This window comes from Manduca sexta, unplaced genomic scaffold (genome assembly GCF_014839805.1).
Source record: "Manduca sexta isolate Smith_Timp_Sample1 unplaced genomic scaffold, JHU_Msex_v1.0 HiC_scaffold_1021, whole genome shotgun sequence".
NCBI classification, from domain to species: Eukaryota; Metazoa; Arthropoda; class Insecta; order Lepidoptera; family Sphingidae; genus Manduca; species Manduca sexta.
Genome location: NW_023591845.1, coordinates 36,361 through 52,105, shown reverse-complemented (window position 1 = coordinate 52,105; position 15,745 = coordinate 36,361). Strand labels below are relative to the sequence as shown.

General features: G+C 39.0%; 1 protein-coding gene across 1 annotated transcript; it reads right to left on the bottom strand.

Moving 5' to 3' along the window:
* Nucleotides 1–3,370: 3,370 nt before the first annotated feature.
* LOC119191090 (pikachurin-like) lies at nt 3,371–14,944 on the bottom strand. The gene is made up of 10 exons (XM_037444974.1): nt 14,797–14,944; nt 13,333–13,410; nt 11,757–11,902; nt 11,190–11,442; nt 10,832–10,926; nt 9,937–10,284; nt 9,380–9,523; nt 8,456–8,542; nt 7,813–7,916; nt 3,371–7,029 (listed from the first exon to the last, which is right to left on the bottom strand). The coding sequence occupies exons 3-10, from the start codon at nt 11,900–11,902 to the stop codon at nt 6,869–6,871; spliced, it is 1,338 nt and encodes a 445-aa protein (XP_037300871.1). The 5' UTR covers nt 13,333–13,410; nt 14,797–14,944; the 3' UTR covers nt 3,371–6,868.
* Between the last annotated feature and the right edge of the window lie 801 nt (nt 14,945–15,745).

The following is a 15,745-nucleotide window of genomic DNA, read 5'->3' as shown; positions in this document are numbered from 1 at the left end:
TTTCAGCTATAATTCCAGTTTCCATGTTGATTTTCTGACAGATCCGGCGATCGAACCCTAGACCTTGCCAGTCTGCACTATTATCATACCGTATACCAGTGGCGAAATGTCCAAATAAGCTAATTCTTCCCGACTTCCTTTTCGTAGCTTATGTAAAATCTAATTATCATTAGAACGATTTGCAAGCCACAATTAATACCTACTTACATGTTGGATCAGGTTAACTTTCAAAAAATGCCCTTCCGCTAGTGCCTGTTATGCAATACAACTACGTTAATAAAACATTGGTTAGTTTTTTTCATCTTTATTAAGGAGCTATTTGTTATTTCAAGACCTTGTCGCTTCGTACATCAGCTTTTGCCGGTGCTCACTCACTTTTCATAACAAAATATTTTTTTAATAAAGACCCTTCCGACACAGAAACCGAAAAAAAACGATTTATACTGCCCACATTGAAACTCAAAGTATGAGGTCTAGCACACATTGGTTAGTTCATTTACATAAAACTAAGCTTGACAATAGACAGTAGATACTAAGACTGAGATCAATCAGTCCAAAGACAGCGACTTGAATCGTTTCCAAGTCGCTATCTTTGAACTGATTGCGAAAATTGGCAAGCATGAATTTCATTTTATTGATTTATTCTCTGGATCGATGCATAGCCATTGGGATCATTTACGCGGTATGCAAATAGAGTTTGGACAGATATTTAAATACATTTTTTATGTTTTTCATTTTTGTTTTTCATTTCATTTTATTCTTTAATTATTTTTTTTTATATTTATTCTGCTGTTTGGGACACCGGGTCAGCGAGTAAGATAAAAAAAGAAAAAAGAAAGTTAATAAGTCAACACTTACATTATGTCAAAAAATAAAAATTATAAAACACTTAAAATTCTTTCCATCGTTCCATCTAACGTCACTCAATTGTTTGCCTTCCCGGAACCCCTCCACTAACACACAAACTTCATGGTATGGTATTAAAGTTCAAATTAACTTTTAAGTATTATTACGAATCTTTTGTATAGGAATATAGAAAACGGTTGTTTTTAGACTTTTTCAGGCAATTTTTTATTTTTTTCTCTCCGTAAAAACCATTCGCGTACTTCAAGGTCAATTATAAAAAAGAATTAGCAAAATCGGTTCAGCTGCTTTCGAGATTCATTTTTATATTTTTAAAATAAAACTTCAAATGTATTTCATGTAATTTTATTGATATAATTTTGTACAAATAACGGCGTATATTACATCGGACAGGTTTCACATACAAAACTAACGCTAGTCAAGCTATTCATATTTCACAAATTCTACTTTATATTTACCATCAAATTTATTGGTACCGGATAATTTAATCTTCCAAAAGCCGTATAAAAGAATGCGTCTAGAGAACTCCGATGAGCAGTCAAAGGGTTGAATTCACTTACAGGTTGAGTACCTACTGATGTTGCATAATACAATATTATTTTATAATAGTGATATCAATTGAGTTTTTGATTCATATATATGGTTGTAATCAACTTAATGTAATAAATTCGTCGGTTAATTTATTGTAAAGTTAAAAAGAAAATTAAAAAAAAAAACAAAAAGTTCGTTTATCCTTACCTATGTCTAAGCATAAGTTTTGAATTTGGTGAACTGCCGATGTGAAACGATCATAAGGCGAATGTGGATGGAAGAGCCGGTAGGGGTCTCGACCGCACCGAACCTTCGAATGTCAGATATCTGACATTCTCAGTAAAGGCCAGGTCAAAAGTACCCGGAACCGGAGGGAATGCATGAAAGGATTAATGAAGGTTGAGGAAGCTCGAGAAGTATGCCAGGACCGTGCAAAGTGGCAATCTATAGTCTCTGCCTACCCCTATGGGATAAAGGCGTGATACTATGTATGTATGTATGCGACGCTCATGAATCTAATATTTTTTTATTGTTTTATTTTGGGATATATCTTTTCTTTATTTTTATGGTTTTGAATGACGTGACGAGCTTGCCGTTCGGTTGATGGTGAGCGATACGACTGCCCATAAACAGTAGAAACACCATCCAACACCTTGAATTATAAAGTATTGTTTGGTATTCCACTGCGCTCCCCATTCTGAGACATGAGATGTTAAGTCTTTTGTCCAGTAGTTACACTGGCTACAATGATCTGTAGATATTGATTCAAATTGTTTGCCTATTTTTGTGCGAGTTTTCATTCTACAAATTATGTTGTAATTAGATTATTTAAATATTTCAGATGTTCTATATCTCTGATAAGTCACAATATTCGTTTTAGGAAAATCGCGGACATAAAACTCAATCGATATCCCAAATAATTATTTTAATATTTGTTTCTCTTTCCTGCCATCACCTGAATGGCAGATAAATGTAAAATGCAATTTAGATGAATGCTTTAGATCTGTTTTGGGGTTACATTACTTGGGTTTTCATTGCATAAACACATTCGCAACTTTTTGTACGTCATTTCAAGTTATGCACGGAGTTTAACAGCAAACATAAGAATCACAAGAGACCAACTTATAATGTAGGTATAGAAATATTTATAAAATGAGTTAATGAAATAAATGCATGAAAAATAAACAAAAAATTGTTTCAATTAATAAGTTGAATATCGGTAAAAGGGGATAAAAGAAACAACATTTAGGGTTTAAATTAGTGCCAAATAAAACGTCTCAATCGACATTTTCTTAATAATGGGCGGTTTTGCCGACGCGAGGCCCCGTGTGGTGCAAAAAAATACTCGAGGCCCCGCACGGACTAAAAACCTTACCCTCCTTCCTACTTTAACCGTCTCGTAGGTAAATTGCTAAAAGAGGTCCTTCAACGCATCGCGCGAGGTGCCCAGTAAGCCCTCTCCACCCTTGATCGCCACTGAAAATAGTTTAGGAAGATAAGATAGAGGGAGTTCATCATTGTGTATCTAATTTCCATTTCAATTGCTCACTTGGGAAGCATTTTAACAAAATCTTTTGTTATGTTTTGAAAACGTTTTAGTTTTTAGTTTAACTGCCTGTACTTATTATTTAGATGTTTACGCATGTGCAGTGGCGAAGGATGGACTAATATAGACGTGGGCGAATTTGCATCAGCGCGGCCCCTTTGTGGTGTACCTCCAAAAATGTTTGTTTTCCTAAATGTATCCTGAACGCAAAAAGTTTGCGCAACACTGGTCTAGAGGATAAACGTCTAGCGACTCCCCTTTAAGTTCGAGACCGTGGGCAAGGGCCCATTTCGCCCACGCCACTGCGCATGCGCCGTTTATGACCCACTAAAAGTTGTCTTATAAATCTACAATGATAATACAATGTAATAATCATACATTATCAAGTAAGTAGATCTCTTGTGATTCCGTGACGTGTAAAGCGCTTTCTTTTTTTTAATAAGAACGTAAGGGAAGCAAGGCGGATATGTATAATGTAAATAATTGTCACACCCTGTGGAATGTTATAATTGACCAAAAGATTGGTGTAAAGGAACGCGGTGTTTACTACTATTCCCACACGATCGAATGTTTAATGATTTTATACTTTTCACAATTTATATAAGTACCTACCTATCAGTGGCGAAGGTCTATATAACCCGATTCTCGCTGGCTTCCCTTTATGTAGAATTTAGGTTCCAGTTGAAAACAGCGCTTGGTACACCTCGCAACCTTTTCGGCAGTATGATGGATGCGCGTTGCCCGAACCCTCTGTATTTTTGTCGTATATTTTTTTTTGTACCTCGTTATAAATGTTTGTGTGTGTCCCAGGATATCGCAAATAAATGTTTCTTTCTTTCTTTTCCTCTTTCTATAAATAATAAATAAAATAATATCAGCCCTGTATTATATACTGTCCCACTGCACGGGCCTCCCCTACTACTGAGAGGGATTAGGCCTTAGTCCACCACGCTGGCCTAGTGCGGATTGGTAGACTTCACACACCTTCGAAATTCATATAGAGAACTTCTCAGATGTGCAGGTTTCCTCACGATGTTTTCCTTCACCGTTTAAGCGAACGATATATTCACAAAGAATACACACAATATGATTTTTCAGAAAAGTCAGAGGTGTGTGCCCTTGGGATTTGAACCTGCGGACATTCGTCTCGGCAGTCCGTTCCACACCCAACTAGGCTATCGCCTCTTTCTATGTAGAATCTAATTATCATTAGAACGATTTGCAGTTTACATTCATGCATATTAGTACCTATATGTTATGTCGGGTTTCCTTACGGAAAATTTCTCCTTTCGCCACTGATAAGTACTCCATAGTACGTACTTTGAACATTTGAAATAACGCAATTAAATTTGGATTAAATATAACCTCCTCCTTTTTTTGAAGTTGGTTAAAAATTGACAGTGCATGTCAGTATGAGATAAATAACTTCTAATTGTTTTTTATGTTTTTTAAAAGTTGAATTAAGGACACAACTGAATTTATTATCCGACTTTCTCTTACTACCCTTTTGAGTTAACGATTTGATCTATTCAAAGCAAGGTAAGAACGAACCAATCAGAGTAAGTTATGAAGCATGTCAAATAAACTTATTCACAACTGGTCCAGTTTCAGTATATTGCAATCGGACATTATGTTATAATATATATTAATCGGAAACTTTATACATAAATAAATAAGTCATATTCCGTCTACCGGACAAATCGTCTTTTTGGAATTACGGGAAATTTAATCGACGAACAGCTTTCATAGCCGTATAGATAAAAGGGTCAAAAACCCCCTATTGCCCTACACGGCTATGAAGGCCATCTTTCGCTTAGAATGCCTGCCATTTGAAAAAGACGAATTAGGCCCCGTAGATGGAATAGGGCCCTTTGACTAATACAAATTTATAGAACATATCAGGGGAGATAATATGAAAAATATAGGTATAAGTATCAATTCTATATTCTATTCAATAAACACTCGAATCGTGTGTTGATAACATAGAAAGCGCATTTTTTCAAATAACTACTCGATATATTATATACTCTATGACATTATACTAAAAGGGTGCTATTCGTTAAGGATAAGCAAAGCAAAATGGCGTTCGGAATTTTAAATTTATCAAAATAGCGCCATCTATGAAACGTGGCGAGAACTTTTAAATATGAAACCTATTCGATATCTACCTTCGTAGTTTACTATGTCTTTCTTTGTTTAGGATTAATAATACAAATATGGTCAATGTTTGTCAATTTTAACATATTTATATTTAATGGTTACCAAATTCTTTGCATAATCGTTAATATTTTGTTATGATTAACTATAATTGCACTAACTTGTTAATTAATATCTGAATCAGATATTTTTTTGAATTATAACTAACAATTTCTGTAATTATTAAATTAGTTACAAAAGCCCTTTTCCTCCAACTATTCTATCAACATATTATATGTAATTCCGACCACGTTTCACAGATGGCGCTGTTACAAAAGCTCGTAGTATCAAACGCTAGCGCTACTCGCGCCAGTGGCTGGAGTAGCGCATCGTAAAACCTCACTGTATACAAACGCTATGTGTCGTGTACTTACACCGCTATCATATAAAACACGTTCACGTAACAATTCGTGTTCGCCGAGCTGTGCCCACGTTGCGGACGGGTGCGAGTGCGTATGCGAAAACGAATTCATTTTAAATATTTAAAATTGGAATGTCAACAATTTGAGAATTTTGTATAAATTAACATTATTATTTCTTTTGTTCTATATTTAAAATTCAAAAGTAAGACATTCGAAACATAAACAATTTAACATTTTCGCAAATGCATTCTAACCTGACGCAAAAGCGAATGCGAAAGTCCACAACATGGCCACTGCGTATACACATTTAAAGTAAAACAGAACCGATATAGTCATTATGTGCAAAACACACGTACGTCTATAGTTTAACATTACAAATAGGTATCCTCTCGTATCTACTAGATAGTAAAGCACTTTGAAACGTTACACCATTGTACAGGAGACAGATCAACAGAAAAAACATACAATCGAGTATTACTTCAGTTCCTCTTATGCTAAATTGACTAGAATATTTAATGGACCCGGCGCGGGATATCAATGAACTCTAGTGTTTACATCATAAATATAACCGAACATTTAATTAGTAAAAGAAGCGGAAAAGACATTGGTTATAAAGTGGATTTTGCAAAATGGAGATATGACAGATTTCGAGTGAATTATTCGGGAAATTGATGAGTAAACAAATACAAAGTTATATAACTTTTGTGGTATTTGCTTATGCTTAATATCATTTGAAATTGGTATTACTTTATAGTTTCCTGGTGGTACACCGTACACAAGGTGTTAAAACCCGCCTCAGTCGTCCCCGTAAGTGTGTCCCGTTCTGGGATCAGCCTGTGTATATCCGGTGCCAAGGCCAGCATAATTTTGGGGTCGAGAGTTAATCACCTCTCGTCAGTAGAAATTCTATTAGTATAGAAAAAGTTGAGTAACCGTTGCACTATACATTGAACATTGTTCATTGACATCTCCCGCTTGGTCGTCGCTAAACCTCGAAATTGCGAGTGTGTAGAGATGGCGGCCGCCCTCCGTCGCCACGCGGCGCCACTCGAGCGCAGTCACCCGACGCGTCTGATATGTTTGTACGGACTCACTCACAACTTAACTATTATGCTCATCACAATTTTTTGGCAACACACGACATGTATTACCAAAAACTTGAAACACGAAAACAATAAATTGAGTTTAAATTTATTAATAAACAAACAGGGAAACACATCTAACGTTCATTTGTATCGAGCCGCGCTTGACGATACGCATGAACTGTTACCGCTCGGCGGTTCATTTCAGTGACCGAGCGGATTGCGATACATTTGAATGTAACGCAGTAGCGATGGGTTTGAATGAACGGGCGCGGTTCATTTGTTGTTCAGGGCGTGCAGCGGCCGACGTTGTTGGTGATGGTGTGGGGCAGCTTGGACAGCGACAGGGGGATGTCGAAGTCGCCGCTCAGCGATATCTGCGACACGCATCCCACCAGCCCGCTCTTGTACTTACCCATCGTGGTGAGCTCTATTGATGGCAGACCGCCTGGAATAATGGGATATGTCACCTATGTCCTTTACTCTTATATTTGTATCCGCGCGGATAACGACCACCATGCTAGGTGTGAAATACGCGGTAATGACTGACGTGTGTTGTATTCCAGGGTGAGCCTGTCTATATCCAGTTATGAACTGGCCGAAATAATTGTGTCGATTGAGAAGGACTGATCATCTCTCGTCATTTATTTTTAATTCGATTATACCTAATCTTTCGGTGAAGTTACAACAAAACGCTTATACGATTATAATAAATATTTTAACAAGAACAACACTGAACATTAAATTATTGTAAGTACAGAAGACTCAATATACCTAATTCGTATGACTTGCCCTGGACACCATCAGTTAATATGTTGGTTTGGATACTACTCCACTTACCATCAGGTGCAGATTTTTTTGGGTATCGGATCCCGCCATCAGCACCGGGACAAAACCGCGAATGGGATACTGGAATCCGCTGGCTTGGCGACTGAAGAGCTGTGGAGGAAACTTGGAAGGGGATATCTGGGGAAGTAAGTGTGGAGGAAGCAGAAGGAACCCTTTTAGGATAGGAGGAGGGGAGGCCAGGAAATATTCGCGAGCGCTCATAGGCCTCAATGTGGATTGACAACCATGAGGTATACACACTTAACTGTGTGTCTAGAGCTGCGACAAATATCCCCCCGTGCATGGACGTGCATTCAGTGTGGAAACTGAGTACACAAGAATCCCCTCAGGGGGGATATCAGGTACAGTTGGGGTTAATTCGGCCGTATAAAAATAGCCTTACCAATGTAAAGTCCGTTCTCTGTGTTGAGCTGCTTGTGCTTGCCAGGCGAGACCTTGCCGACGGAGCCGAGCCCGTCCACCTCCAGCACGCCCGCCTGACGGTTCCTGAACACATGGACACACAATTTCAACGTTTTTGAATATAATATCTATAATTTTACCACTATACTATCCTCTGCTGGGCACGGGTCTCCTGTACTACTGAGAGATTAGGCCTTAGTCCTACACGCTGGCTTATGATTTGGCAGACTTCACATACTTTCAAATTTCTTTGTAGTATTGCTTACACCCCTAGGGTTGGAGAGGTAGGACATTTGAGGCATATTTAGGGGGGGGCGGTAATATGTCTAAAATAAAATATTAAATAAACACAAAAAAAAAAAATTCACGTCGAATTGATAACCTCCTCCTTTTTTTGAAGTCGGTTAAAAAAATGGGAACTGTCGTGTTTATGTTAGTCATTTCAAACAGTAGCAAAAGAAAGGGAGTCGTTTTTTAATTAGGGCACCATTTTTTGCTCTCCGGAACATAGGGCCGGTAAATTTGACCCACTCAGTTTGTTAAAAACGGTACGTTACAGGCTTTAGGTACGACTATATTTATATAAAATATAATTATGTATAAGTGCTGCTTGTCGCTAGTACCTGGTGGCGCGGGCGCGGTGCCACAGCCCGTCGTCTACCCGCGTGTGGTTCGCGATGATCACTACCTCGCCGCTGCCCAGGTCGTATCTGGCTAAACATTTTGGTATGTTGAAATAATGTTTTATACATTCTGGAAGATGTTAAACATATTGGCTTCGAAAAAACTGTATATATAAGGTTTTGGGATATATGGTCGCAGGACCCCACAACACCTGATGGTACTTGGAGTAGGGTGTAGATAGATTGTCGAATGACCAGTAATGATTACACTCCTTTTCTCAGTAGAACCACGGGTGCTGGCATACGAAGCGACAGCTTGATGATTAAAACCATCACGGCCCAAAGCTCGTAGGTTTGCTAACTTTTTTTATATTGCCCTGTCATCATCAGGCTTTGGAATAGTTTGCCTGGACACGTGTTCCCTTCTTCATATAATCCTGGGTTATTCCGTCGTAGCGTGTAGAAGCATCTGAGTAGGCCGGCATTATGTCGAATGTACTGTAATGTACATAGACTGTTGTTATTTGGATGGTATCGCGTTTACCATCAGGTGCAATGCAATCCCTTTGCCGTGCCCGATTATAAAGACTGCCTCGGTGGCGTAGTTGTACTGCATGCGCGGTACGGCAGCGCTCTGAGGTCCTGGGTTCGAATAAAGTGGGTAAAGTGATATTTGGGTTTTTCTGCACAGTATCAGCCCGGAGTCTGGAATTTGTGCCCGATATGGCGATAGGCTCGCCCCCTATCACATCATGGGACGGAACACACTTGGCGAAAAGTGGGTGTCATGGTTGCGCCTCTGCGTACCCCTTCGGGGATAAAATGCGTGATGTTGTGTGTGTGTATTAAAAAGAAAAAAAACTTCGCCATTGACGTAAAACCCCGGCTGAATGGAGCGCAACACGTGTGAGTACGGCGGAGTACCTGAACACGAGCACGCCGCGCTCGACGGCGAGCGCGAGGAAGTCGTTGGGCGGCGCGCGCGCCGAGCGGCCGCTCCACACCACCAGCCCGTGCGGCGACACGCTGCGGAAACGGATGTTGATGTCCAGCGAGTAGCTCACCAACCTGACACAGATGTTCATTATCGCCGCCGTCGCTACACATCAGACTCTAAAGCTAACTTCAGACTAGTACGTACATATATTGTATTGCGCAAGAACTATCAACTCCTATGGAATGTTCCAAATAACGCGACTCGTACTTCGATGTTGTTGAATTTTGATGTTTGTGATTGGTTGAGAGACCGACTTTCTGGTCGTAAGGTATATTTTAAGACAATCAAAGATTCTCTCCTTTTTATTAAGAAACATAATATCTCAACTCTCTTTACAAAAAGAACACAATTCCAAAATAGAGTAAACACTAAATAACAATTCAATTCGACAAAATCCAAATTCCTGCCAAAATATTCTCTCTTTTTTAATTCTAAGCTAAGGTAACTGTAACATGCAGCCCAATATCAATCTACAGAAAGTTACCTTTTGACAGTCTCATCGTCGTCAATGTGTATGAAGCTGTCGGTCCCGCTGAAGCTGGGGTAAGTGTTGGTATCGCCCCAATTGATCTCGTTCGTGTTGGCGTACATCATTTGCATGTGCGTCCGTCCGTGCGGACTGTCTGTGCCTCTCGCATTCACTTCGTTGTGATGTTGGTACTTAAATTTCTTTCTCTCGGTGCGTGTGTGCGCGTGCGCATGCTTCTTCATTTTCTTGTGGTATTTACTTTTTATACCCTTTTTCGCTACTATCGAGTGATGGACGTCGTTTTCGGTTAAATTTTGCGCGTATTCCGGGAATGGTTGGATGCTTTCTTTGCACAAGTTGCCGCTGAAAAAATTACAAATTGAATGAATGAATTAAACACTTTATTGTATACACCAAATCCAGAAAAATGAACACAATTGGGTAGCTATCAAAGGAAAATAGATAAGCAAAACATGGTCATTTATACAACTTGATGACGAGAAGTTACGTCTGATCACAAACGTCATGACTGCCCATGATAAGTCGCACCACCTCATAATCTTCGAGGCATTGCACTGCGCTCATTACCCTTGTGGTTTGTGTGCGAATGGTCTTCGCTGACAGGAACCGACTCGCTCGCTCAGTGAATGACCACTAACTTGTGTGCGTTTGCGCTGCTTGTTCGCTTCAGTACCCGGTATGACATAATGAAAAGTCATCGTAACGAACATCCCAGTGAGCAGGCATTGAGTGTAGTAACCGCTGACTTTAACAGGATCCAATCCCAAATAGACCAATCAGAATAAAATTTTGACATGCTTACAAATGACATGTTTTGATTGGTTTATGCTTGGGATCGCGTCAAAGGTCAAGAAACGGCTAAGTGGTAGTAGTTAAGAGCGGTACGTACTCGCAGGAGTGGTTAGCAGGCTCGGCGCAGTTGTCCACGTTGAGGCCGCCCAGCGCCGACGACACCACCGACAGCTCCTCGTCATTTATCACCAACTGACATAGTCATATTATATTAACACTAGCTGTGACTGCAGCTTCTGTTATATGGACTAGGGTTTTTTCAACAGTTTAGTGGGAGAAGAAGAAAATACACAAAAGGTCACCATAAATCAGACTTATCATTAGAGTCTTTTCGAAATGACAATAGACTTAATACAGATAGCTAGCATTTTTTTACGGCGATAATTCTGACATTTATTGAGATTTTATTAGGTTGTAGAATCTATATTTCCTTAGCGTTTATGTGGGTCGTATACCTGTCCGATGCAGCCGCTGAAGGAGGAGTGTAGCGCGAGGCGCGGCGGCAGCGGGCGCGGCGCGCCGCCCAGCAGCACGGGCTGGCGCAGCGACAGCGACCGCGCCGCGCCGCGGGACCACGTGCGCGACCACCACCACGCGCCGCCACCGTCACCTCCAGCCTGCTGCGTGCGCACGCGCAACGTCGCGCGCCGATCCCACCTGCTTACCGACACGCTGTACCACGTATTCGGGCGCAATTGATGCGACGACCTGTCCGGAAAATATATTTTAGTTTTTATACGATCAAAAAAAAAACTTCTAACTTCCAATCAAAATATCCTATTATTTTTACTTTCAAGACAAACAAGTATAGAATACGTATATAAAGTTTGTATTTTTACTTTAAAACTTGACTATTCAAATATGCGAAGATCCGCTTCAAATGGATTTTAATGTCATCTAGGAAGCCAAAATATAGTTAAAGAGAATGTAACCTATAATTTTCTGAGCAATTGTATTGCTTTCTGTTAACCGGTGAAATTCTGATTCCAGGACTGTATGCTTTGGCTGAAGGTCAAGAATACCTAACGATGGCCACTCCAGATCCAAGGTCGAAGGCGAACTCCAGGAAATAGTCGCGAAGGTGCAACGAGAAAAAGTCGCCTTCACCGTTGGCGTGCTCCGAACTGTACAGCAATAGACCATCCCCGTTCGTAGGTTTTAGCGTCATCTGAAACATCATTATAATAGTTGATCAATTTTATCAAAACGTCACACGAAATTAGCAGCAAAAGGATTTTCGGACAATGATTCCTTATGTTTATCCGAATGTTAGACATTAAAATTAAATTCTTTTTCGGATTTTATCACGGATTTTATATTTTATTTTTTAAAGGACCGGCTGCCACACTTCAAGACACTGTGAGCTCATTCTGCGTAGATCGAACCACCAACACGTAAAAAATTTAAAAAGTTTTAAAATATCGCTAGATATTGTAACTTTGACTTTGCAGATGACCAACACCTCAGTCCCTCCATGACGTCGAAGGCTGCAGTCTTTGAAACGTTAGGAGAAAATTAAAATATAAAAACCGCAATAAAATCCGAAAAATAGTTTAACTTTAATGATTTTCAGAAATTCACCCAAAATACGCCTTTCAATAACAAAGTGGTATGCAGTTTTGAAATAGTTCAACTATATTAGCCTAGCATATCACCGTTGCCGGAAAAAAAGCAAGAACAACCATTACTCATAATAAAAGTAATTCGCCGCTAAACTTTCTCTTGCAAAATTCCCAAGTTAATATTTCAACTAGTTAGTATATTTCACGTGACTCTTAACTGCACTTTACAACGTTTTAAAATTCACCGTGTTCACTGGCGGACTCCATTTTAATTTATTATCATAACTTTATCGAAATGTGCCGCTAACGCAAGAGTGCTCCGAAAGCTTTTAAGAAACGGTGTCAAAGTTGTTTTTTTTCTGAAGTATAAAGTTTATTTATTCCGATTACCGAATTTTGTGAAATGTTGAAATACCTATTGTTTGTTTTGCAATTTGCACGTAAAAAGGGTGTTTTATATAACTCGCGTTTATATGTACCTATAATATATGTATAATTAATAATTTTATGGTAAATATGTCTACATACAAGGTAACTAGAGTAATTTATCAATATAATGGCATGTGTATATTCCTAAATATTAACAACATATAATAAATATAATTGCTAACATTGATCAACTGCAACTTAGGGGCCGTTCAAGTATTACGTAACGCAATTTTACCCCTCCATGTAACGCGTCGTAACGTTTTCCTGTACGCCCCCGTCCCTCCTCCAAAAGTAACTCTAAAGTTATTTTTTTTTAATATTCACAATTATTTTACGCAATATACCGGCAAATCATTAAAATACCTTTGTTATTGTTTTAAAATAAAAAAAGAAATGTTACATAACGCTTTGTACGAGAACCCCCCCCCCCCACCGCCCCTGTAATGCATCGTAATGTTTTACAAGACCCCCCCTCCTTTCCAAATTGCGTTACGTAATACTTGAACGGCCCCTTAAGCGACGCGTAGACGCTTTCAAATTTGTTGCCGAACAACACTAACTAGTAGGAAATTAAACTCATGTTACATTCGTGTGTGGAACTTCCTACCTGCACATCGAGCCAGAACAGCGCCGAGTTGCCCAGCCCGGGCAAACGGAGATACGATGAACCGTTGAACCGCGGCACCTGTAACAATGTAGATTTCGAAATTACAGAAGAAACTTTTCCATTATTTTTTGTACCAATTATTGATGAGACGAGGAAGCCTTTCAACTTTTTTTATACAGGGTCATTTTGACATCGCGTTACTAAATCAAACTACATACTTATCTACTTGGAAATAACACTGTACATTAAATTTCTCGAGCCTTAGGTATAAAATAAAAAAGTGTAAGTTTCGAACAAAATTAATAAAAACTTTAATTTTACACGCTCTAATGCCACTAGTACTACACTAAGATAATTCGTTGCAGCGGTAACATCATACTTTCAGTCAGAAATGTACCCACGCACACGCCATATTCGCATTAAACTACAAAATGATAAAAAAAAACAGTAAACTAAAACGAGAATTTTTCGTTAAAATATTAATTATTAATGGATGTTTTTTGGCACAATGTCAACAAAGGTGAAGATGACTATGTGGTTTCATGTAGTAACGTAATGTCATAATGATCCTGTATACGGTATGGCAAAGTGACCACACTGTAAGTGGAGTAAGATCCATTAAAATTTCGACTGACGAGAGACGGTTACCCCTCGGCAGTCGACACAATTATGCCGGCCTGTTGCAACTGGATATATACAGGCTGTAACGGAACGCGACACACTAACGTGGGCCACTATGGCGGGTTTTAACACCTTGTGTACATTGATTACTTTCCAGGCGGTTATAAAATATATTAAGATATATGGTGATACGACTGCTTTACAGTAACAAAACCACCCCAGCTTCACCTAATGATACTTAGTAACTATCGATTTAATGAATTTGATGTTTAATTCATGTTAAAAGGATAAGGGAAGCGCGACGCGCCGCTCTAAGACAGATACCTACTCAGTTCGCTTCTTAAAGACATTGACTTAAGGTTGCTTTTGGCTACATGTCACGATAACATCATCACAGCTCGCAAACAGAAATTCAGCTTATGAACCTTGCGAAACTATGTGCATCCGCGGTGCATTCATCAGATATACTCTAAAGGAAAGATATAGGAATTAAAGAAGGATGGAGGGTTATTTGGGCTTTAAGATGTTTCATCATACAAAACCCAGCAGGAAGCCATCACTTTACATCAGTGACAGTGGTTGGTCCGATACAGCCGGCTGCAGCTAATAATAACTCACAGTGTAGAATGTAAATAATTAAGTAGGTACCTATGTCTACAACAGGGCTATCTATAGATACTCCCCAACTTAAAACTTGGACTTGATTCTTAAAGATAAAGCCAGGACCGTGTCGTTTCGCGACATGTTACCCGCGTGATTTAAAACAGCGATGAGGTACCTGCAGTGAAATTTTATTTTACGGCAACAACTAAGTTTTGATCTATTACAGTTAGAAGTACCAACCTTCAAATCAAGCGTTATTTCGCATTTGTCCCCAGCGTATCCCAGCGGGCATAAGCACACTTTATTCACACACCCACCGCCATGCTGACATTCGCAAGCATCTTTGTCTTCCCGTTTCCCAGCCTTTTCGTCGTCATCGCCCACATTTAATCCACTGTCTATTTTCGATGCACCATAACATGCCAAGTGGATCAATTGAATTTTCTAGTTTGTTGTGGTCTTGGTAATTCTTCGCGTCTCTCATGACAATGTCGTTGTCTTCGAAATGCACTATGTCGTTGATGTCGTATATGGAATGGCTTTGTATGTCAGGATGGTGTTGTGAGGTTTCTATTGTGGTGACTTCACTCGGTGGTTTCCAAGGAGCGAGGGTCGGAGCGCATTCGCCTGAAACAAATTAAGTTAGGTAATCATTACTTACTGTTAATGTTCTGTAGGTAGGTATTTTAAATAGTGACGGTTCATTTGGAATCGCATGGTAAAGGCGTTACTAGATCGATTTAGAGTATATTACTTTGGTATTGATAAGTTCATTGTTGCGAAAAGTATCAAAATGATTGACTTATTTAAGGAAAAATCTTTCACATATTTTTTTTAATAGACCTTGTCGCAAATTTATTTTCTGCTAGTCGTTGGTCAAAAAGTTAATAATAATTAAATATAATAGTTATTCATTTAAATTGCTAGCTAAGTTTAAGTATTTAAATATACGAATATACAAATTCCATTATTCAATTTATAATATTATTCAATTAATATTTGAACTACATTAAAATATCGATATCAATAATTTCTAAACAAATCCACCCATCCCTAAGCTCGTGTGTAAACAAACATAATGATTTTAATGTATAGAAATCACGCCTAAAAGAGTCCAAAGCTTAACAAACCAGATCCACATATCATTTTAACTCTTCTAACTAACGTCATTTAACTTAAGGCGATACCT

Bases quoted from the DNA above. Each gene is read 5' to 3' on its own strand.
- LOC119191090 (XM_037444974.1), bottom strand. From the start codon at position 11,902: ATGACGCTAAAACCTACGAACGGGGATGGTCTATTGCTGTACAGTTCG. The intron at 11,443-11,756 runs GTATTCTTGACC...TTTTCCGGACAG, and splicing joins TCTGGAGTGGCCATCGTTAG to GTCGTCGCATCAATTGCGCC. The intron at 8,543-9,379 runs GTACTCCGCCGT...ATGTTTAGCCAG, and splicing joins CGCGGCGTGCTCGTGTTCAG to ATACGACCTGGGCAGCGGCG.